The sequence below is a fragment of the Pleurodeles waltl genome, chromosome 3_1 (genome assembly GCF_031143425.1).
Source record: "Pleurodeles waltl isolate 20211129_DDA chromosome 3_1, aPleWal1.hap1.20221129, whole genome shotgun sequence".
Classification (NCBI taxonomy): domain Eukaryota; kingdom Metazoa; phylum Chordata; class Amphibia; order Caudata; family Salamandridae; genus Pleurodeles; species Pleurodeles waltl.
This window is the reverse complement of record NC_090440.1, coordinates 1,374,714,211-1,374,734,790: the sequence shown is the minus strand read 5'-3', so window position 1 is coordinate 1,374,734,790 and position 20,580 is coordinate 1,374,714,211. Positions and strand designations below refer to the sequence as shown.

At 39.7% G+C, this 20,580-nt stretch overlaps 1 protein-coding gene across 1 annotated transcript in view; it reads right to left on the bottom strand.

Annotated features, from left to right (window-relative positions):
• Nucleotides 1-589: 589 nt before the first annotated feature.
• Nucleotides 590-20,580, bottom strand: part of TECTA (tectorin alpha) — a 333,031-nt gene continuing 313,040 nt past the window's right edge. Inside the window, exon 24 of the mRNA XM_069221517.1 lies at nucleotides 590-987. Within this exon, the coding sequence (XP_069077618.1) occupies nucleotides 890-987 (98 nt within the window). The 3' untranslated portion in view covers nucleotides 590-889. The remainder of the gene's footprint in view (nucleotides 988-20,580) is intronic.

Here is a 20,580-nt window from a genome sequence, read left to right as displayed (position 1 = left end):
TCAATGCTGCAGCTAAATCAAGACAAATGGCCGGCAAAGAGAACTGCTATAGCATATAGCCCACTGCCAAGGGCAATGCCAATGGTTAAAGGTCTTGAATCCAGGTTGTATAGCAGGGGAGAGGAGCATTATAACTGATATAGCATGTGGTAGAAGGGCTATAATGGTTTAAGAACAATCTACCCACTGAGTGTAGAATATTCTACAGTAAACAGGAAGAAGTAAACTGACAAACATTTGAATGTTGTAGCATTACGCTACGCTAGCCATTATTGGCCCTGAGACACTCTATTGTCTTTAATGGAGCTCTCACTATTCCAATCTTGTAAAATCAAGGCAACAAGTTTGTTTATTTCCTTAATTTAGAAGATACTATCATTAAGGCATGTATAGACTGCAAGCACAGTACTCGGGGAAAATTAAATACAAGTGGTGTAAGGAATGTATTCACTAATTGCAGAACTCTTGCGGTTTATCTAAGTGATACGTCTTCTTTCACAAATTCTGTAGTGCCAAGGTCCATGTTTTCTTCACAATTTCTCAAATAAGTCACAAATCATAGAGAGAGGCTAGGAAAAAACATTCGCAGGTTTATTCTCACTTTTTCAGGTTTATACAAAATTCACTTTCCTTCATTTACTGAAATTTTCAGCATGGCATATTATGTAAAAGTCATCGTGGAACAGTAGATGTTGGCACATTTTGAAGCGTGATAAAATTCTAATGAATTTTACTCAATTGTTGTTCATATTTCTCTAGGAAGGATGACAGATTTCTTTTTCTTAGTAGAATAAAACCCCCCTTCGGTTTTTTACCATCTCTTCTTTGCAGTCAAGAGTTCACATCCAAAAGCGTCCTAACGTATAAATTACAACTTCCAATAGTATTTTTAGGAACTGACAATGAATTTATAAATAAAAACCCACGCTATCTGATTCAGTATTAAAAGAATGTTCCCGGCTGGGATTTCAATTGAAGAACTTGAGACTGCAAGAAAAAGAAAAAAAAGAGAACGAGAGTCATCAAATCCGACTTCTGTATCTTCAGTTTCGCAATAGAAAGTTCGATTTTGTATTTCCTCTAAAATGGCATTTTTGTATGATTATCTTATTTCAATGAACAAATAAATATATGTCTTACTCAAAAAAGTTTGTTGCTTGACTATCGGAAGTAAAGAACTTCATATAAGACTCTCTTTTTTGTGACATACAGTTTAAGTACCCATGTGACTCTGAAAAATGTTTGTATTGGGCTTCTTTTTCACAAATAAATGCAGAGACAGCTGCCCCATCTTTCCTTCTCTCCTTTTACCTGTTCACTCTCACCCATACCAAGTGCTAGAGTTGATGCGCTTGTGGAACTTGACGCCAGAGCATTCGCATTCTGTCCGATCGCAGCTGTTTCTTACAAGTCCTCTTTTCATTTCCTCTCTACAAAACGTAAAGGGGACTTGTAGTTATGCACAAAAGTGTGAACAGACAGGGGCTGCCTGCAGGACCTCTATGATGTTATCACTGGCAACTAGGATTTGACAGAAACACCTGCATTATCACACAAATAATACACCCGCATGCACGCGTGTATAGGCACATACATACACAGACATAGGGAGGCACACATGGATGAACACAATTGTTAGCAAAGTAGTTTTGCCAAACTTGTGCAACTTTGGTGTACTTCCAGCAAATACCAATAGTGTAAATTTTAACGTGCTTATTGCCCCTTCCACACAAAAAACTTTGCTACCTTAAGTATTTTCACTTTAACTGAAGTCAGTTAGATCCCCTGCCAACGAAAACACTTGTATGTTACACACAGAAAAATATTCAGCAATACATTTTTAGAGAAACTTTCTTACTAAGGTTATCTGATAATCAATAAAATGCTTCTTCCCTCAAACCGTTTTCATGTATGCTGTTTTATCCTTTTATTGACATGTATTTTACACAAAATGAATGTTGAGTAACAAATGTGTAGGAGCATGGATGTTTGTGTTTTATTTTTCACATATGTAACAATACTCATATTTCAATATAATAATCATTGTGTATTCATTTTTATGGAAAGTCGAGTTTTGTGATCGACTTGATGGCCACCATCATATGCACGGCCTACTTTTTTTTTCCATGCTGACTTAAGATAATTAAATTATTCTGTCTTTTCAAAAGAGTGTGTTTCCTTACTAAAACAAATGTTAGAAATAAATGTGTATTTGGTGGCCACAGCTGGAATAAAGCAGAAGCAGATGCAAGGTCACTGTAAAATGTTATCTTATTAAATGTTTCTAATGTGTTCTGTTTCCTAGCTGCATTTCCGTGGCCTGACAGACTTCATTCATTGTATTTGTATATTTTGCTTGCAGTTATGTTTCTAACCTAGGCTCTTTTCCTCGAGAGAGACAATGGTGTGATGAGAAATGTTTCCATAATTTGTAATCATTACCCGGTGTCGACGTAATTGGAGTTTAAAATAAAGAGTCTACAGATGCAATGGAAGAACGAAAGAAGAAATAACAAATGTATTAGTTTGAGTTTTGTCAATGGAAAAACAGCAAATAGAAAGGCTTAGAACTAATATTTTACATAATGTTGATAACTGTTAGTGTTCTGATTTGGCATAGTTTTCTCAGCATATTTCTCTGAACTAATCAGAGTATTTAGTAAGTTTAATTTAATGTTCAGTCATCATTGATTCACAGTTCATTATTTCATTTACAGTCATAATTCATTATTAGATAGTTCAGTCTGTCTAGTTTGTGTATCCTGAGTTCCTGAAATCTTATTCTTCGTACTTTGCCAGATTAGTCTACTGACAATGCTGTTGTTTATTTTCTGAGTTTACTTAGTCTGAATAAGTGTTTTGATGGTTTAGTAATCTTAAAATCCAAATTCTAAACCATTCCCCTCATTTTGCTCCTGTTCCGATCCTGATGTCTGATGTTGCTATCCCCATGATGAAGTAGACACTGTTGCTGAATACTTTAGTAATTGGGTAATTGTATGAAATTTATTTTGTTATTTGTGTTCTATTTTTCAGGTACCAACTGCTGATAATATAATACTGCTGCTATTTTTGATAGTTCCTTAGCTAGATGTTTTTCTAAAAAGTATGTTACTAAATTCTTTTTACATGAAGCCCATCATGTTGATGCTAATTAGTGATTAGTGAGGTGCTGTTCTCATATTCCTGGATGGTTATTGATTTCCTTTCTTTATTACATCAAATGTATTCAATTTCTCTTGTTCAAATTCTATTGCTATGGTTTTGTGTAATAACCATTGAGATATTGTGTTTGTTTGCATTGATTAAACTTAGATTCATGCGCAGATTAAATCAGCCATTGTTGTTTCTATAATATGTATCATTTGAGATTAAGAATGATTTTCGTGACTTTAGCATTGTTAATATAGTGAAATAAACCTTTATCTTCTTAATAAATTGGTGTGGTTATTGAAGTACTAATAGATTATTATGTCTGTTATATATTGTTTCTGGCGTTTATATTATGAGGTTATCATTAAAGCAAACTGGGTTTGGTCCATTGGCCTAGGGGATAAAATCCAATCTGTCATGACTAAATAGTTAGGATTTTCTGCGTTAGCAGTTTTTGGTAGCAGAGTTCAGTTTACTGTTTCTTTAAGTGATGACATAATTGCATCATAGCTAGTGAATTAATTAGTGTTCTTTTGATAACTGTTTTTGAGGATGTTGTACAATTTTGGTAAAATGAATTACTAAGTGCCCAAAGTGACTTTCTCCGGTTCTTGGAGTTTCCCTAGGTTGATAGGGAATGTTCTCAGTGTTCTATTGTTAGATTGAGTGAGATAGAATATGCGCTTGCACAGCTTTAGCTAATTTGCAGTTGATTGAGTTGTTTGTGAGATTTTAGGGACTTGGCGTACTCCAGAAGAAAAAGATAATGTTAGAGAAAGAGTTGGCGTGCTCTAAAGTGTGACAGTAGGGAAGTCGGCGAACTTCACATGTGTGTGGTGCTTGGAGCTCGGGAAAATTGTTCACATGGTTGTTGGAAAGACAGACCTCACAGAGTAGGTCTAAGACTCCGGAGTACATTAAGAGTGTATGGAGACACTTGATGTTTTTGTCATTTGTCTATTTAGTAGACCAATCAGGTGTGGTTGGTAAGTCGAGTTTGCGAGTTAATTTGAATGTTTGAAATTTTCGACTGAAATTTGGTGAGTTCTATGTGTACCAGAACAGTATCCATTGATCAGTTGAGAGTGAAATTTGCGGGTCGAATTTTGCTTGCGAATCTGGGGAGCTGAGAAGAAGAATAGCTGAAAGAGAGGAAGCCGTCAGTGAAATTTGTAAGGTTCCTGAAGTGATTGTGTTACCTTTCCTGTAGTACATAGACAAATTAGTTTAATTATTGGTTTTGATTACTTTGCATTAGTTTTGAGTGTTTTTGAGTTTAGGAGGAAAAGCCGCAAGACTTTGTCAGCCGCTGTTTGTAAGTGTGACGTCATTTTTGTGCCACGCTGGGATAGGTTGGTTGGTGAGTGGACAACCGTGAAGCGCAATTGGACGAGAAGGGAGACAAAGAGGATTGTGGGATTGTAGTCACTTCCTATTTATTGATTCTTTTGAAATAAAATTGAGAAAATGAAATTTTTCAAAGCTTTAAAAAGTGCTCTTAGAGGAGATGAGTATATTCCGGCTAGGCAAGGAGAAATTTGTCTGCCAGAAGGGACTCCCCCTATTTATAACGTAATTGAAGAGAAAGGTACCGGAGCATATCTTTGGTTAAAACATTGGGTTAAAATCACAAAGAAGGAAGACTGTTTAGCGTTTCCTGAAAATGATACATTTAATTTGAGAATTTTTGAGAATTTGAGACAGATGATGTTTGGTCTAAGATTTCCACCAAGACCAGCTCAGTTTGAAGCTTTAGCGATTTTGGAGCTAGTAGCTAGAAGCAACAATCACTGAAATTTGAGAGGAGAATGAGAAGAGTAGATAAATCACTAGCGGAAGCTAGATGGGACAGTGATCAGAGACAGTGGAGACTTGATACCTTATCAGGTGTTAGACTGTTTCCTGCAATGCCTGAAGATAGTGAGAAGATTTCAAAGAAATCTAAAAAGAGTTCTTCTTCAGCAGTCGAAGAGCAGACATCAAAAGAGCCTAAAGGATTTCTGATTATTGATGATGTATCAGATGAAGATGGGTTTATTACACAGATGTTGAGAAATCGTCCGCCACCTTTTGTGGTTCAAGAAGGATCAAGTACTGTAGGTACAAATCCTACTGCACCGATACCAGTTACAGTGACTCAGAATCCAGTACAGAGTAATCAGAACACTACTGGGAGTTCCATACATGTTAAATCGTATGTGAATCAGAGCTCGCGTCAGACTAGTCCTTTATTGCATTTACCGATGCAGAGTAGTCTTAATGAGTTAAATGACAATAGACAGCTGCCAGAGACTAATATTCCTGAGATTTAGCCAGATGTTCCGATTGTGAACAATATTGTTAAGCTAGTAGTATCTTCGGGTCAGAATTTACAGGAGCTGAGATTGATTAAAACAGAGCCTACTCCAGTGTTAGTGCCTCGAATGGAGAAAGCTGGAGTAGAGAATTATCAGAATGTTGAAACCAGGAGCCCAGATGCAATATCAGCACCAATTACATTTTAGTCTACTTGTGCCTGTATGTGCTCAGAGTAAAAAGACCACAGAAAATCAGATAGTTAAAAATAAGAATGAAGACATTCGTTTAATGTCACCTGTGGGGCAGACTCCAAATAGATTAGGGTCATTACTGGATTTAACTCCCATTAGAAATTATGAAGTGAAAGGATTGGGAAATGGTTCTGTGCTTATAATTTCAATGCCTCAACATGTGAGCCCAATGCAACAGCAGTTATTGAGTGTACAACCTGGTAATATTTCATTACAAAATATGACTGCAGAGCAATTAACAAAGTGGTTAGAAGATTTGAGTGCTTCAAACAATCGAGAGAGTCAGTCTAAAGGTGTTTCTGAGAACCATTTCAAGGAAAAGGAGTACATAAATAAAACAAGATTATCAATGGAAGCGGGTGAGCTTCTGGAAGGAACAATAGAAATGAATAGACTTGATTCCTATACTGAAACGCAATTGAGATACTTGTGTCCATTAATCACAGAGGGAGCAACAGAAGTACATCAGCAATTACAAGAATTAGCAGACAAATAGGAGCTAGACCTCATGAAAACAAAATACCTGAAGGGAAGTTATAGATTACATTTTGAAACTGAAGATTATAAACACATGAGGTCTACAAGGATAAAAACACATCTAAGATAATTACTTGAGAGAGTGCAAGTTTGGAGAGCCTTAGGTAAATGGGAAAGCAGATGGGTCAAGAAAAGAGAAAGACTGAGGAAGGGTTCAGATACTCATCTTGTAGATGTATCACAGATTAAAGAGCCAGTATAGTGTCAGGAATAAGGCCAGGCGCGGTCCAGGTCTCACCCGAAACTCCGCTGCGCAACTCTGCGGCGCTTTATGCGCACCACTTGTCATCCCCTCTTGTTCCAAAGGTGACCCCCAGCACCGTCTGCCCTGTGGCAAAGCTCATAGAGCTGTAGGTTCAGGGCATTGGTGGACAAGATGCACTTATCAGGGTTCTTCTATGAAGGGACTACAAGTCCCATGTTTTTAGAGGCAGCAGCCATCTTTGGGTGTGGCAGGCCTATAAAGCCCAGCCACACCCAAGCACGTTGCTCACTATTTTGAAGACTTCGATGCAGCCAGACCTCGTGGGGGTTTCTCTGGAGAAGTCCAGAGTTTCTGAGTGGCAGTGTATCGTCTAACTAAAGTTCACGGTGCATTAAAAAAAGAGTAGGTTGTACTCGTAGCGGTAAGGCCTTGCTGAATCCAAGTTTGGAGGAAGTTATTACTTCCAAAAGGTAACGCGCTTTGTATGCACAGTAATTCAAGGTGATTTCCGTTCACAGAGGTAAAGCGCTCTTTGGCACTGTAATTCAAAGCGTTTCAGTTTACAGATATAACACACTTTGTATTCGAGGTGTTTTCCGTTCCGTTTCCGTTCACAGATGTAAAGCGCTCTTTTGGCACAGTAATTCATAGCGTTTCAGTTTACAGATGTAACGTGCTTTTGTGCACAGTAATTTCGAGGTGTTTCCTTTCACAGATGTAAGGCGCTCTTTTGGCTCAGTAATTCGAAGCGTTTCAGTTCACAGCAGTAATGCGCTTTGTGCACAAGTAATTTGAGGTGTTTCCGTTCACAGATGTAAAGCGCTCTTTGGGCTCAGTGATTCAAAGCGTATCAGTTCACAGAGTTAACGCGCTTTAGTGCACAATTAATTCAAGGTGTTTCCGTTCACAGATGTAAAGCGCTCTTTTGGCTCAGTAACTCAAAGCGCTTCATTTCTTAGATGTGAAGCGCTCTTGGCATGATAATTCAGACACTTCAGTTCTTGGATGTAAAGCGCTCTTGGCATGATAATCCAGGTGCTTCAGTTCTTAGATGAAAAGCATTCTTGGCATGATAATTCAGGTGCTTCAGTTCACAGTTGTAAAGTTCTCTTGGCACGACAATTCAGGTGCTTCAGTTCACAGATGTAAAGCGCTTCAATTCACAGGAGGAAAAGTTTCTTGGCATAACAATCTAGGTGATTCAGAATACGTGAGTAAAAGCGCTTCTTGGTGATATTAAGTAATGCGTTTTAGGTTCAATGAGTAAAACCTTTTGGCATTTATTGTTATGAATGTGAAAGTATTTCTGGAGATAAACAAATCAAAGTTTTCATTGTTGTTTGAATAACTTAAGATGTGAAAAGCATGTTTAATTCTTTGAGATTTTCCAGGTCATGATCAAAGGTTTATGTTGTGAATACAAAAATGTTACAGGATTGATATTCTGTGTATGATCATAGTTCAAAGTTCTCGCCATCTCTTGATTCTGAGGTCGTGTTTTCCTCTTGTTCCATGTTTCAAAGAAGGGGCTTTGCCCTCATTTCAGAAGAGGTCTCCACCTGATATCTCGGAGACCCATTTAGTCAGGAGCCCATAAATGAGTTACTTTTCTATGAATGAGTAAATGCATATTATTCTAACTTTTACTTTTCAGATCTCTCTCCCTGCTGTTGCCTTCCCTAATTCCCTTCCCCCCGACTGGCTTCATCATAAGTCTGTGCTATAATAGCTTCCTGAGTTGGTGACGTCGGGAGGTGGGCCTTTTGTCCAGCGACGTGCAGATCCCGAGGAAAGTACCCTGTGACAGAATAATGAGCCCACGAGTTTTATACTTTCCTCTTGGTCTGTACGGGAGCTGCGCAAAATGGCCACCATAGATACCCTTATGCAAGTAGTAACTCAGATGCAAAGGGATTTGACAAATTCTAAAAATGTTACAGCTGATTTATTGAATAACGTAACTCAGTTACAGTGTAAAGTAGATGAGTCTTGTCCTACACCTCCCACATCTACTAATATAGCTGTGAATGTGCCGACACAGATTCCTTTAGCGGCACCAGAGAGGTTTTCTGGGGACCCCAATAAGGTTCAAATTTTTCTGACACAGGTGGAATTACCTTTTACATGTCAGCCTAGTGCTTTTCCGGATGCACAATCTAGAATTGCATTCCTTATATCATACCTGAATGGTGATGCAGCTACTTGGGCAGTGCCATTAGTCCGATTAGACAGTCCTCTTTTATACAACTGGCGTCGCTTTGTAGAAGAATTCATAAAGGTTTTTGACAGACGCGCAATCACTATGACTGCAGACAAAGAGTTATTAGAATTAAGTCAAGGAAATAAAGACCTGATAATGTATTTGCCCCACTTTACCCGGTTAGTGGTGGAAACTGCTTGGCCAGAGGAAAAAAGGTCAGCAGTATTTTATCAGGGGCTAAAAGACAAATTAAAAGATGTGTTGGCCCAAGCTGAACCACAACCAGAAACATGTACAGATTTAATTAATCTAACCCTACGGATAGATCACAGACTTTCTGAAAGAAAAGGAGCAAGGAAAAAATGGGAAAAAACTAATTGGCAAATGGAAAGATCCAGACACTTTCAATTGTCTTAAGATTCTAAGATAGAACCGATGGATATCGGAACTGTTCACCCACCACTGACTAAAGAGGAGAAAGACATGCATTGAAAAAATGGTCAGTGTTTGTATTGTGGAAAAAAGGGTCATTTTATAAGAGAGTGTAAAAAAAAAAACAAAGGTCAGATTAACCCAACAGTTGTGACAAAAAAAAAGATAGTGGCTGCTTTGGAAAATTCACAGGAAAACTAAGGTGCCCAAGAAAGTATGAAGGGGACCTCTTGGGCAAATTGACAATCCCTTCAGTGTGCTCTTGCACAAATCGTTATGTCAAACATTTCCGAATATTAGTACAAATGGCTGTGCAGGGAAAAAGACATAATGTTCAAGTCCTAATTGATTCAGGGGCAACAGGAACTTTTGTGGACCAACAAACTGCACTAGACCTGCATATACCCAGTGTCAAGAAAAAGGTTCCAGAAGTTGTGTATGCAGTTGATGGAAGTGAGTTGACAGGAGGCCCCGTTACTAACCAGACCTCACAAATACAAATGATTTGTAAAAATTAGAAGAATCAGAGCCACTATGAGATAATTTGCTTTGATATAATCCAAGCACCTCAATATGGTTTTATCTTAAGAATGCCGTGGTTAATGTTACATAATCCATGCATAGACTGGCACAACCAGGTTTTGCATTTTTCTTCTTCTTGTGCAAAGAAATGTTTTCAATCAAGACGAAACTAAGAAGGAAATCTTCAACACTCCATAGCCACTGCAGTTGAGAAGGAAATTGATTTACCACCACAGTATGCTGAATATACCAATGTTTTCAGTGAAAAGAAAGCAAGCTCATTACCACCTCATAGGCCGTACGATTGTCAGATCGATCTTGTACCTGGTGCCAATATATCACATTGTAGGATCTATGCACTATCAGAGAAAGAAAATCAAGTCCTACGAGAATACCTTGCTCAATGTTTAGCCAACAAGCTAATCCGGCCATCACAATCTCCAGCGGCTTCTCGCTATTTTTCGTACCTAAAGCAAATGGTGATTTGAGACCTTGTATTGACTTTAGAGCAATTAACAAGTTCACAGTTTAGAATAAATATCCACTACCTCTCATACCAGTCTTGTTAGAGCAGGTAAAATCTGCTGTCATCTATAACAAACTTGACTTACGAGGTGCGTATCACCTAGTTCGAATTCGAGAGGGAGATGAGTGGAAAACGGCTTTTAAGACTCAATATGGCCTTTTTGAGTAGTTAGTGTTGCCGTTTGGTCTGTGTAATGCCCCAGCAGCCTCTCAATATTTCTTAAATGATGTTCTGAGAGAGTATCTAGACATCTTTGTTATCATCTACATTGATGATATTTTGATTTATTCAAACTCTGAAGATATAAATGAAGAACATGTTAAAAAAGTGTTAAAAACTCTACAGAAACATAATTTGTTTTGTAAACTAAGTAAATGTGAATTCCATACCAAAGAAGTTGAATTTCTAGGAGTCATTCTAACGCCTGACGGCATGCAAATGACTGAAAGAAAAATTCAAGCTGTATCCGAATGGCCCACACCAAAATCAGTGTGTGATATTCAATGTTTTTTGAGTTTTGTGAATTTTTTATCGACGCTTCATCCATCACTTCCCTCAAAAGGTGGCCCCAATCATCAAGTTGTTAAGAAAAAAGGCCGTCTTCAACTGGTCGCAAGAGACAGAAAAAGCATTTCAAGATTTAAAAAAGGCTTTTAATACCGCTCCTATTCTAGCTCACCCTAATGTGGAAGAACCATTCATCGTGGAAGCTGATGCATCTGATGTTGCCGTTGGGGCCATCCTGTCTCAACGTCATCAAGAAACTGGACAATTGCATCCCATAGCATATGCATCAAGAAAATTGAATGAAGCAGAACAGAACTACACCATAGCAGAAAAAGAATTACTAGCAATTTGTAATGCCTTTAAAGAATGGAGACATTATCTTTTGGGAGAAAAACACACTATAACTGTATATTCTGATCATAGAAATGTACAGTTTCTGAGTTCTGCTAGACTTCTAACTCCAAGACAACTAAGATGGATGCTCTTCTTTGCTGAGTTTGGTTTCATAGTGACTTTTAGACCAGGAATAGATAATCGTAAGGCCGATGCATTATCTAGACAAGATTCTTCAATCACACCTACTGAACAAAAGCCCATGCCTATTATAACACCTTCAAAGGTGTTGTGTTTGGTAGCTGCCGAGAAAGTTTTTGATCTCATTCGTAATCATTTTCACATCACTAAGTGGCAAGAGTGGTTACAACAAGACACCAAGAGGTCTATTCAACAAGGCTTACCTCTACATGAATCTCGAGTATTCCTGCCAACTGAAGAGTTAAGAGAGACAGCTTTTCATTGGTTACACAAGCATCCTCTGGCAGGTCCCCCAGGTCCTCAAAAAACAATAGAACTCATGAAAAGGTATTTTTGGTGGCCTACATTCATTTACGACCTTAAGCAAATGCTACAATCGTGTGAAGTATGTGCAAGATGCAAAAGTGAACATAGCAAGCCCAAAGGTCTATTGAAACTTCTACCCATTCCCAATTATCCATGGGAACATATCTCTATGGATTTTATCACTGATCTTCTGCAAATAAGACAATTTACAACCATTCTAGTGGTAATAGATAGTCTTACCAAATATGCCCATTTCAATGCCTGTATAGGACTCCCAACTTCCAAGACCTTAGCGACTACCATCTTAAAAAACATAGTTCAGCTTCACAGACTTCCAAGAATTATCCTCTCTGATAGAGGAACAACATTTTCTGCACATTTTTGGCAACAATGCTGCAAGGCTCTACAAATTGATTCAACTTTATCTACTAGTTATCATCCACAAACGGATGGTCAAACAGAGAGACTAAATCAAACTCTGAAAAAATATTTACGATGTTATGCAACAAAGTCTCCGACAACTTGGCTGCATCTTTTATGGCTTGCAGAACTGGCTTATAATAACTCTCACCACTCTTCAATAAACTTAACTCCTTTTTATGGTTTATATGGACGTCATCCGCACATTTTGCCAGTTACGTTACCTACATCTACTCGAACCACTCCAGCAGTCAAGGATATGCTAACACACATGCAAAAGATACATACACAATTACAAAAAAATCTTTGTCAAGCAAAGAAAAAATATAAACTGCAATATGACAAAAAACACCAGCCTGGTCCTCAATATACAATCAAAGATAGAGTTTGGTTGTCCACAAAAAACTTTGTATTCAAAAACAAAAACATGTTTCATTCAAAATTCATAGGGCCCTATGAAGTAATATGACAAGTAAATCCAATAACATATAAGTTAAAATTGCCATCGTCTTTGAAAATTCATCCAGTGTTTCACACTTCGCTTTTTAAACCAGCTTCGCCCTCAATTGTCACACAACCTGCTCCTCTATTAGTTTAAGGTCATTGGGAGTATGAAGTGTGATCTATTCTAGACTCTAAATTTAGGGGTTCTTCCCTTTGGTACTTGGTGTCCTGGAAAGGATATAGACCGGAAAATGACTCTTGGGAACCTGCAAGACATGACCATGCACCACGTTTGGTGTGACGATTTCACCTCCTCCATTCTAATAAACCAGGCCTTGGACCGCACTTGGGAGAGGGGTGTAATGTCAGGAATAGGGCCAGGCGAGGTCCAGGTCTCGCCCGAAACTCCGCTGCGCAACTCTGCAGCGCTTTATACACACCACTTGTCATACCCTCTTGTTCCAAAGGTGACCACCATCGTCGTCTGCCCTGTGGCAAAGCTCATAGAGCTGCAGGTTCAGGGCATTGGTGGACAAGATACACTTATCAGTGTTATTCTATGAAGGGACTACAATTCCCATGTTTTTAAAGGCAGCAGCCATCTTGGGGTGTGGCAGGCCTATAAAGCCCAGCCACACCCAAGCACATTGCTCACTATTTTGAAGACTTTGATGCAGCCAGACCTTGTGGAGGTTTCTCTGGAGAAGTCCAGAGTTTCTGAGTGACAGAGTATCGTCTAACTAAAGTTCATGGTGCATTCAAAAACGAGTAGGTCGTACTCGTATCGGTAAGGCCTTGCTGAATCCAAGTTTGGAGGAAGATATTACTTCCAAAAGGTAACGCGCTTTGAATGCACAGTAATTCGAGGTGATTTCCGTTCACAGAGGTAAAGTGCTCTTTTGGCACTGTAATTCAAAGCGTTTCAGTTTACAGATGTAATGCGCTTTGTGTGCACAGTAATTCAAGGTGTTTTCCGTTCAAGGATGTAAAGTGCTCTTTTGGCACAGTGATTCATAGCGTTTCAGTTTACAGATGTAACGCGCTTTTGTGCACAGTAATTCGAGGTGTTTCTGTTCACAGATGTAAAGCGCTCTTTTGGCTCAGTAATTCAAAGCATTTCAGTTCACAGAGGTAACGCGCTTTGTGCACAAGTAATTCGAGGTGTTTCTGTTCACAGATGTAAAGCGCTCTTTGGGCTCAGTGATTCAAAGCGTTTCAGTTCACAGAGTTAAGGCGCTTTGGTGCACAAGTAATTCAAGGTGTTTCCGTTCACAGATGTAAAGCGCTCTTTTGGCACAGTTGATTAAAAGCGCTTCAGTTCTTAGATGTAAAGCGCTCTTGGCATGATGATTCAGACACTTCAGTTCTTGGATGTAAATCGCTCTTGGCATGATAATCCAGGCACTTCAGTTCTTAGATGAAAAGCATTCTTGGCATGATAATTCAGGCGCTTCAGTTCACAGATGTAAAGCGCTCTTGGCACAACAATTCAGGCGCTTCAGTTCACAGATGTAAAGCGCTTCAATTCACAGGAGGAAAAGGTTCTTGGCATAACAATCTGGGTGATTCAGACTACTTGAGTAAAAGCGCTACTTGGTGATATTAAGTAATGCATTTTAGGTTCAATGAGTAAAACCTTTTGGCATTTATTGTTATCAATGTGAAAGTATTTCTGGAGATAAACAAATCAAAGTTTTCATTGTTCTTTGAATAAATTAAGATGTGAAAAGCATGTTTAATTCTTTGAGATTTTCCAGGTCATGATCAAAGGTTTATGTTGTGAATACATAAAGGTTACAAGATTGATATTCTGTGTATAATCATAGTTCAAAGTTCTCGCCATCTCTTGATTCTGAGGTCGTGTTTTACTTTTGTTCCATGTTTCAAAGAAGGGGCTTTGCCATCATTTCAGAAGAGGTCTCCACCTGATATCTCGGAGACCCATTTAGTCAGGAGCCCATAAATGAGTTACGTTTCTATGAATTAATAAATGCATATTGTTCTAACTTTTACTTTTTAGATCTCTCTCCCTGCTGTTCCCTTCACTAATTCCCTTCCCCCCGACTGGCTTCATCATAACTCTGTGCTATAATAGCTTTCTGAGTTGGTGACGCCGGGGGGTGGGCCTTTTGTCCAGCGACGAGCAGATTCTGAGGAATGGACCCTGTGACATATAGATTTTAACCATGAGAGAGATTCCGGGACAGAATTTTGTTAATTTCCCTTGGAGCAGGAGTAATATCTTATCATTTACAAATGATTACCCCAGGTTGAGGGAGAAACCAGTGGAATGGTAGCAGCAGACAGATAGGTTTGTGAAACTTGTGAAATGTCTGTAGGAGGATTTAAACACTCTTTAAGAGATTGAGGTTCCATCAGATTTGTATGTGGAATATAAAAGGAGTGTAGATTGGGCAAGTGAGCCGAAAAGAGATCTGACAACAGGCGCACCATCTCCCAAAGTAATGAAGTAATACTATAAGGTTCCTGAAAACGAGAATTTCGCCAAAAAATATTGATTGGCAACACATAAATAGAATCAATGTATGCATACTCTGAGAGGTTGTTAAAAGCATTTAAACATTACAGTGGTACAGAAACAATAGAGCCGAAAGACATGATTAATTTTGTATTCAGGTTTGTTGAATGAGACCAGAAACTAGCCAGATGATTAAGAATCATTTGATTTGCTGGCAAGATAAGTCGATTGATGATGTGTTACAGTATGTGAAATACTGTAGTGATGAGACTGAATTGAAACAGAAAAAGTTGAAGGAGAAAGCAATGGTGATGCAGATTAAAGTTGCACAGACAGGGATTCAGGGGAGTTTTCAGCCACAATAGCAACAGGGAAATTGCATGTTCCAGAATCAGGGAATGTTTCAGAATGGAGGCAGAGGTAGAGGTCGTGGTGGAATGACACTTCGGAATGTTAATAATGGTGTAGATTTGAGTTCTATAGAGATGCAAGGCGGGCTGCAGGGTAAAAGAGTGTTACCTTGTGATGTTTTCAGAGGAATCGGGCATTGGAAGAGACAGTGTTCACTGGTGAATCAAGGAAATGTTGTTTAACAAATGAATGGTGTCAGTGCTTTCCAGAATATGAGAGGACCACAAATGAGAGGTCAAATTCACAATTTCCAGAACAGAGTAAATCCAATGCAGGGTTTTCAACCTTTACAGCCAATGCAACAGGTACAAAGAGTACAGCCACAAGTACAACAAGTACAGATACCTCAGTTACAACTGATGTTGCCACACATGCAGATGGTGCCTGCACAACAAATTCAAATACCTAGACAATTACAGATACTACAGAGTCCTATGGATTAGCAACAAGTGATGCTTTCTCAAGTGGTCACGGGTCAGAAAATAAATCAGAATAATTGTAATAATGTAGTTCAACAGTTTTCCTTACATAGTGAGAATGGAATAAATGATGTATGGCTGTAGGATAGTTCAGACGAGGAGGAGTGTGTGATGGCTGCTTCATTAGAAGTGGATCAGAAAGGTCCTTATGTTAAGGGAAAAGTACATGGTCACAAAGTTTCTTTTCTGGTTGATACAGGAGCTACACGATCAACAGTGAGATCAGCAGAGGTCCCAGATTTGCTTTTATCAGGAAAAACAATTCAGATTGTGGGTGTTGCAAATAAACATTTGACGAACCTCATTACAGAGCCAGTTTTGGTTAAAATTGTTCATTTTAAAGGGTTACACAAGTTTGTGGTTTGCAATTCAAGTCCAGTGTCACTACTAGGGAGAGATTTATTGTGCAAAACAAGATGTTTGATTACCTGTTCAGTTGAGAGAATTTAAATTCAGACAAATAGTGACGATGAAGAAAACCCAACACTTACTGTTAGCAATGAGTTAGTGTCTGAGGAATTACCTTTCATTAGTTTTGATGAGCCAGAAATTGAAGAAGCTCCTTTGATTAGTTTCTTTCCAGTTTTTGAAGTGAAAGATCTTCCTGTTGATCTGCAGAAGACTGTTAAGTCTAAAGTTTGGGATCTTTCAGGAAAAGACATTGGATTAATAAAAGGAGTAGAACCAGTTAGGGTAGCAGTGAAGCCAGATGTAGTTTTCCCTTAGACTCCACAGTATCCAATGACAATTGAGGCAATCGAAGGTGTAAAACCTTTGATGGAACAGTTTATGGAAAAAGGAATCCTGAAAGAAGTGCTGAGCAGCTCATGTAATTCACCAATAAGGGTTTAAGAAAACCATGTGGGAAAATCAATCTTGTACAGGATTAGAGAAAAATAAATGAGATTGTGATTAAATGTTGTCCAGTGGTTCCAAATCCAGCTGTGATCCTATACGATGCTGAATGACTTATTGTGTTAGACCCATGTCAAGCATTCTTTTCGGTGCCTCTTCATGAGGACAACAGAAATCTATTTTGCCCCACATTTTTGGGCAAAGTCTACTGTTGGTGTAGAATTCCACAATTTTCAGGGTCACCACCCATTTTCAACCACATCTTGAAAGAATTTGGAGTCGTTGGTAATGCCGTACCAGTCGACATTAGTGCAGTACATTGATAATTTATTGGTTGCATCAAACATAAAGGGTGTAATTATGATACAATTGCTTTGATGAATTTCCTGGGAGACAATGGACATAAGGTGTCCCCTACTAAATTCCAGTATTGTCAAAAAGAGGTGAGATATTTGGGTCATCTGATTGAGAAAGGAACTAGAAGAATTTCGAGAGAGAAAGTAGCTGCAATTTTGCAGATGAAAGTACAAAGTACACAGAAAGATGTGAGGATGTTTTCTGTTCTTTCAAAGCCATTACAGAAGCTGACTCATAAAGATGTTTCCGATCCTATGTTATTGGATGCAGCTAGTATGAAAGCATTTTCTGAGCTGAAAGAGAGTTGGTGTCAAGCTCCAGCTTTAGGTATGCCTGACTACACTAAGAGTTTTCTGTTGTTTTGTCATGAACATGAGGCATGTTCCTTGTCTGTTTTGACTCAGACACATGGTGGTGTCAGTCGTCCAGTAGCATATTTTTCAGTTACTTTGGATCCAGTCACAGCAGCTTTACCTGGTTGTTTGCAGTGCATTGCATCAGTTGAGCAGAGTATCGCTCAGAGTGAAGGTATAGTAATGGGATAACCCCTTACTATAATGATCCCTCACTCGATAGAGATTTTACTTACCCGTTCCAAGACACAGGCCCTCATTAAGTCAATGGCGATATTGACCACCTACCGCTGCGGCAACGGCTGCCAAAACACCATTGTGGCGGTTACCTGCCGTTCGTCATATTATGACCTTAGCCGGAATCCCACCAGAAGGATGGTGGAATTCCAGCTGTGGCCATGGTGGCGGACGGCGGTAAGGTGGCGCTGCTGCCAGCAGCAGTACCACGCCAGTAGACCGCCGCAGACCGTATCATGACACATGATACAGCCTGGTGGTATTCTGCTGGCGGAAGTTGCTGCTGGCAGCAATGCCCGTCCCGTCTCCTGCCGGAGGCCCCCCTGCAATCAAGTAAGTCGGGTGCTCCAACAGGGGAGGGGGTGGAGGGTATTGTGTGTGTGTCGGGGGGTGTGGGTGTATGTTTGTGTGTGCGTGCATGTGGGTGTGTGGCGTGTGGCGTGTGCAATGCGTGTCTGCATGCATGAGTGTGCATGTATGTTGTGTTGTGTGAACGCGTGGGTGCTTGTGTGTATGTAAGTGTGTGTGGATGTATGTGTGAATGGATGTATGCATGCGTGGGTGAGTGTGGGTGTGAATGTGTGTATGCGTGTGTATGATGATGCATGAATCTACATGTATGTCCTGGGAGGGGCTTGTATGGGAGTGGGAGGGTGGGGGAGGACTCTGGGGAGTGGGGTGGGGGAGAACCCTATCAGTGACAGGGAAGAGATTCCCTGTCACTGATAGTGCCTACCGCCATGGTTTTCGTGGCAGTAAGGAAGTCATGAAAACCATGGGGGTAGGCGGGGTCATAATCCTGCGGGTGGGACGGTGACAGCCGACTGGCTGGAGACTGAAGTCTCCATCCCGGCGGCTGTTATCACCTTGGTGAATGGAATGGTACATTGGCAGTTTGGCTTGAGCCAAACCACCAATGTCATATTTTGGGGAAGAGTACCGCCAGCCTGTTGGCAGTACTTTTCTCCAAAATAACGCCATCCGCCAGGGTTGTAATGAGGACCACTGTATCTTACCAGTTCAAGATTGACTAGATATGAGACGACAATCTAGGGGTCTCCAAATATTTCCTTTAAGAGATATACAGTGCTTAATCCAGCAACCTTACTCCCAATTGAAAACATTGGTTTGAAAAAACTGGATGATACAGAAAATGAGTGTTTGGAAGTTACATAGTTGTGCACCAACCCAGAGCAGACATTAGAGATACCTGCCTGGAAGAGAATGATTAAATTATTTCTGTGGATGGTTCCTGTTTGAGAGACAATGGGGGCACATTTAGGGCAGTGCAGTATGTACTATTACTGGCATACTGGAAACATCATGCTTCGAGGAGTATTCTCTGCACAAGTAGCAGAATTGGTAGATCTTACTAGAGCTTGCCATATTTCGTATAAGAAGAAAGAGACAATTTACTCAGATAGTCAATATGTATTCTGAAGTGTGCATGTTCTTGGTCACATTTGGTCACAGAGAGGTTTCCTAACTTCTTCTGGTTCACCAATAAGAAATGGTGAGAGAATTCATGAGCTGTTACAAGCTATACAAATGCCTGGGAAAGTTGCTGCAGTGAAATGCAGTGCACATCAGAGATCATAAGATTACGTGTCACTGGGAAATTCATATGCAGATCAAGTTGCAAAGTTTTGTGCTTTGAATGGCATATCCTTTACAGGAAATTGGAAGTTTTTACCTGAAAATGATGAAGTCTATGCAAACTTTACTATGCAAATTGTTGATACCTTGGAAGAGCTAAAAGCTATTTAAGACAATGTCCCTGAAGAGGAGCGCAGAGAATGGCTGAAGTTAAAATGTGTCCAGAGGGATGATGACAGGGGAAGGGAAAGTAGTTCTGCCAAACAGTCTATTGACAAAATTTTGGCTAGATACTACCATGGACAAGCTCACATAGGGAGAGATGCAATGGTCCGTACTATTGGTTCAATCCAAAATTTTGACAGGTTGCCGAAGCAATTTGCCATAGATGCACTATTTGTCAACAGATGAATGTTGGTAAAGGGACAGTGGTAAATATAGGACACATTGGCATGGCAGGAGGATCATTTAGCAGAATGCAGATGGATTTTATTGAGATGCTTGTGTGTGCTGGTTCGAAGTACGTGTTGGTGATTGTGTGCATTTTCAGTCACTGGATTGAGGCTTATCCTACAAAGAGAAATGGTAGCCTTACAGTAGCAAAATTACTACTTAGAGAGTTGATACAATGTTTCAGTTCCCAGTCTCTTTGGAACCAGATAGGGACAGCCACTTCAGCAATGAAGTGATTACATTGCTATGTTCAGCTTTAAACTTTGAGCAGAAAGTCCATTTTAGTAATCGCCCAGAAGCCTCAGGACTTGTAGAACAGATGAATGGCACTCTAAAATCGAGATTGGCGAAAATGTGTGCTTCATTGACTTTGAAATGGCCAGATGTATTGCCATTGGTTCTGATGTCAATGATAAGTGCTCCTGATAAGAAAACTGGATTGTCACCCCATGAAATCCTCATGGGTAGAGCTATGAGATTACCAGCGGTACCTACAAATGCACTTGTGAACATTACAAATGATAAGGTGTTAGACAAGGGGCTTGCTGATGTGGTACGATCTTTCTCTCATCAGGTGGAAACTACTACACTACAATCATCTCAAGGTCAAGGAAGGCTGGTAATTGGGTCGTTATTCGTAAGCACTTTAGGACGTTTTGCTTGGAGCCAAGGTGTAAAGGACCCTACCAGGTGATATTATAATGACTACAGCTGTGAAGTGTGCAGGACTTGCTGGACTGGGTACATGCAAGCCATACTCGGAAAGTGAACAATTCAACAGAGGAGGAGTAAGAGCTGTTGAGATTACCTGTACCTAAGTGTACTCCAGATCAAGAAAAAGAAAGAGAAGGAACCACTCCAGTGTCAGAGGAGGTGGAGGGTATCCTGGAAGACGAGGGTGAACAATCCTCAACAGAAAGAATAAAAGAACAGGTCCAAGGAGAACAAGAGGGAGTACCGGTCGAGAGAAGGCCTGCTCAGAGGATGGTGTCCTTAGAAGCAGATGTCTGATAAACGAGACTGAA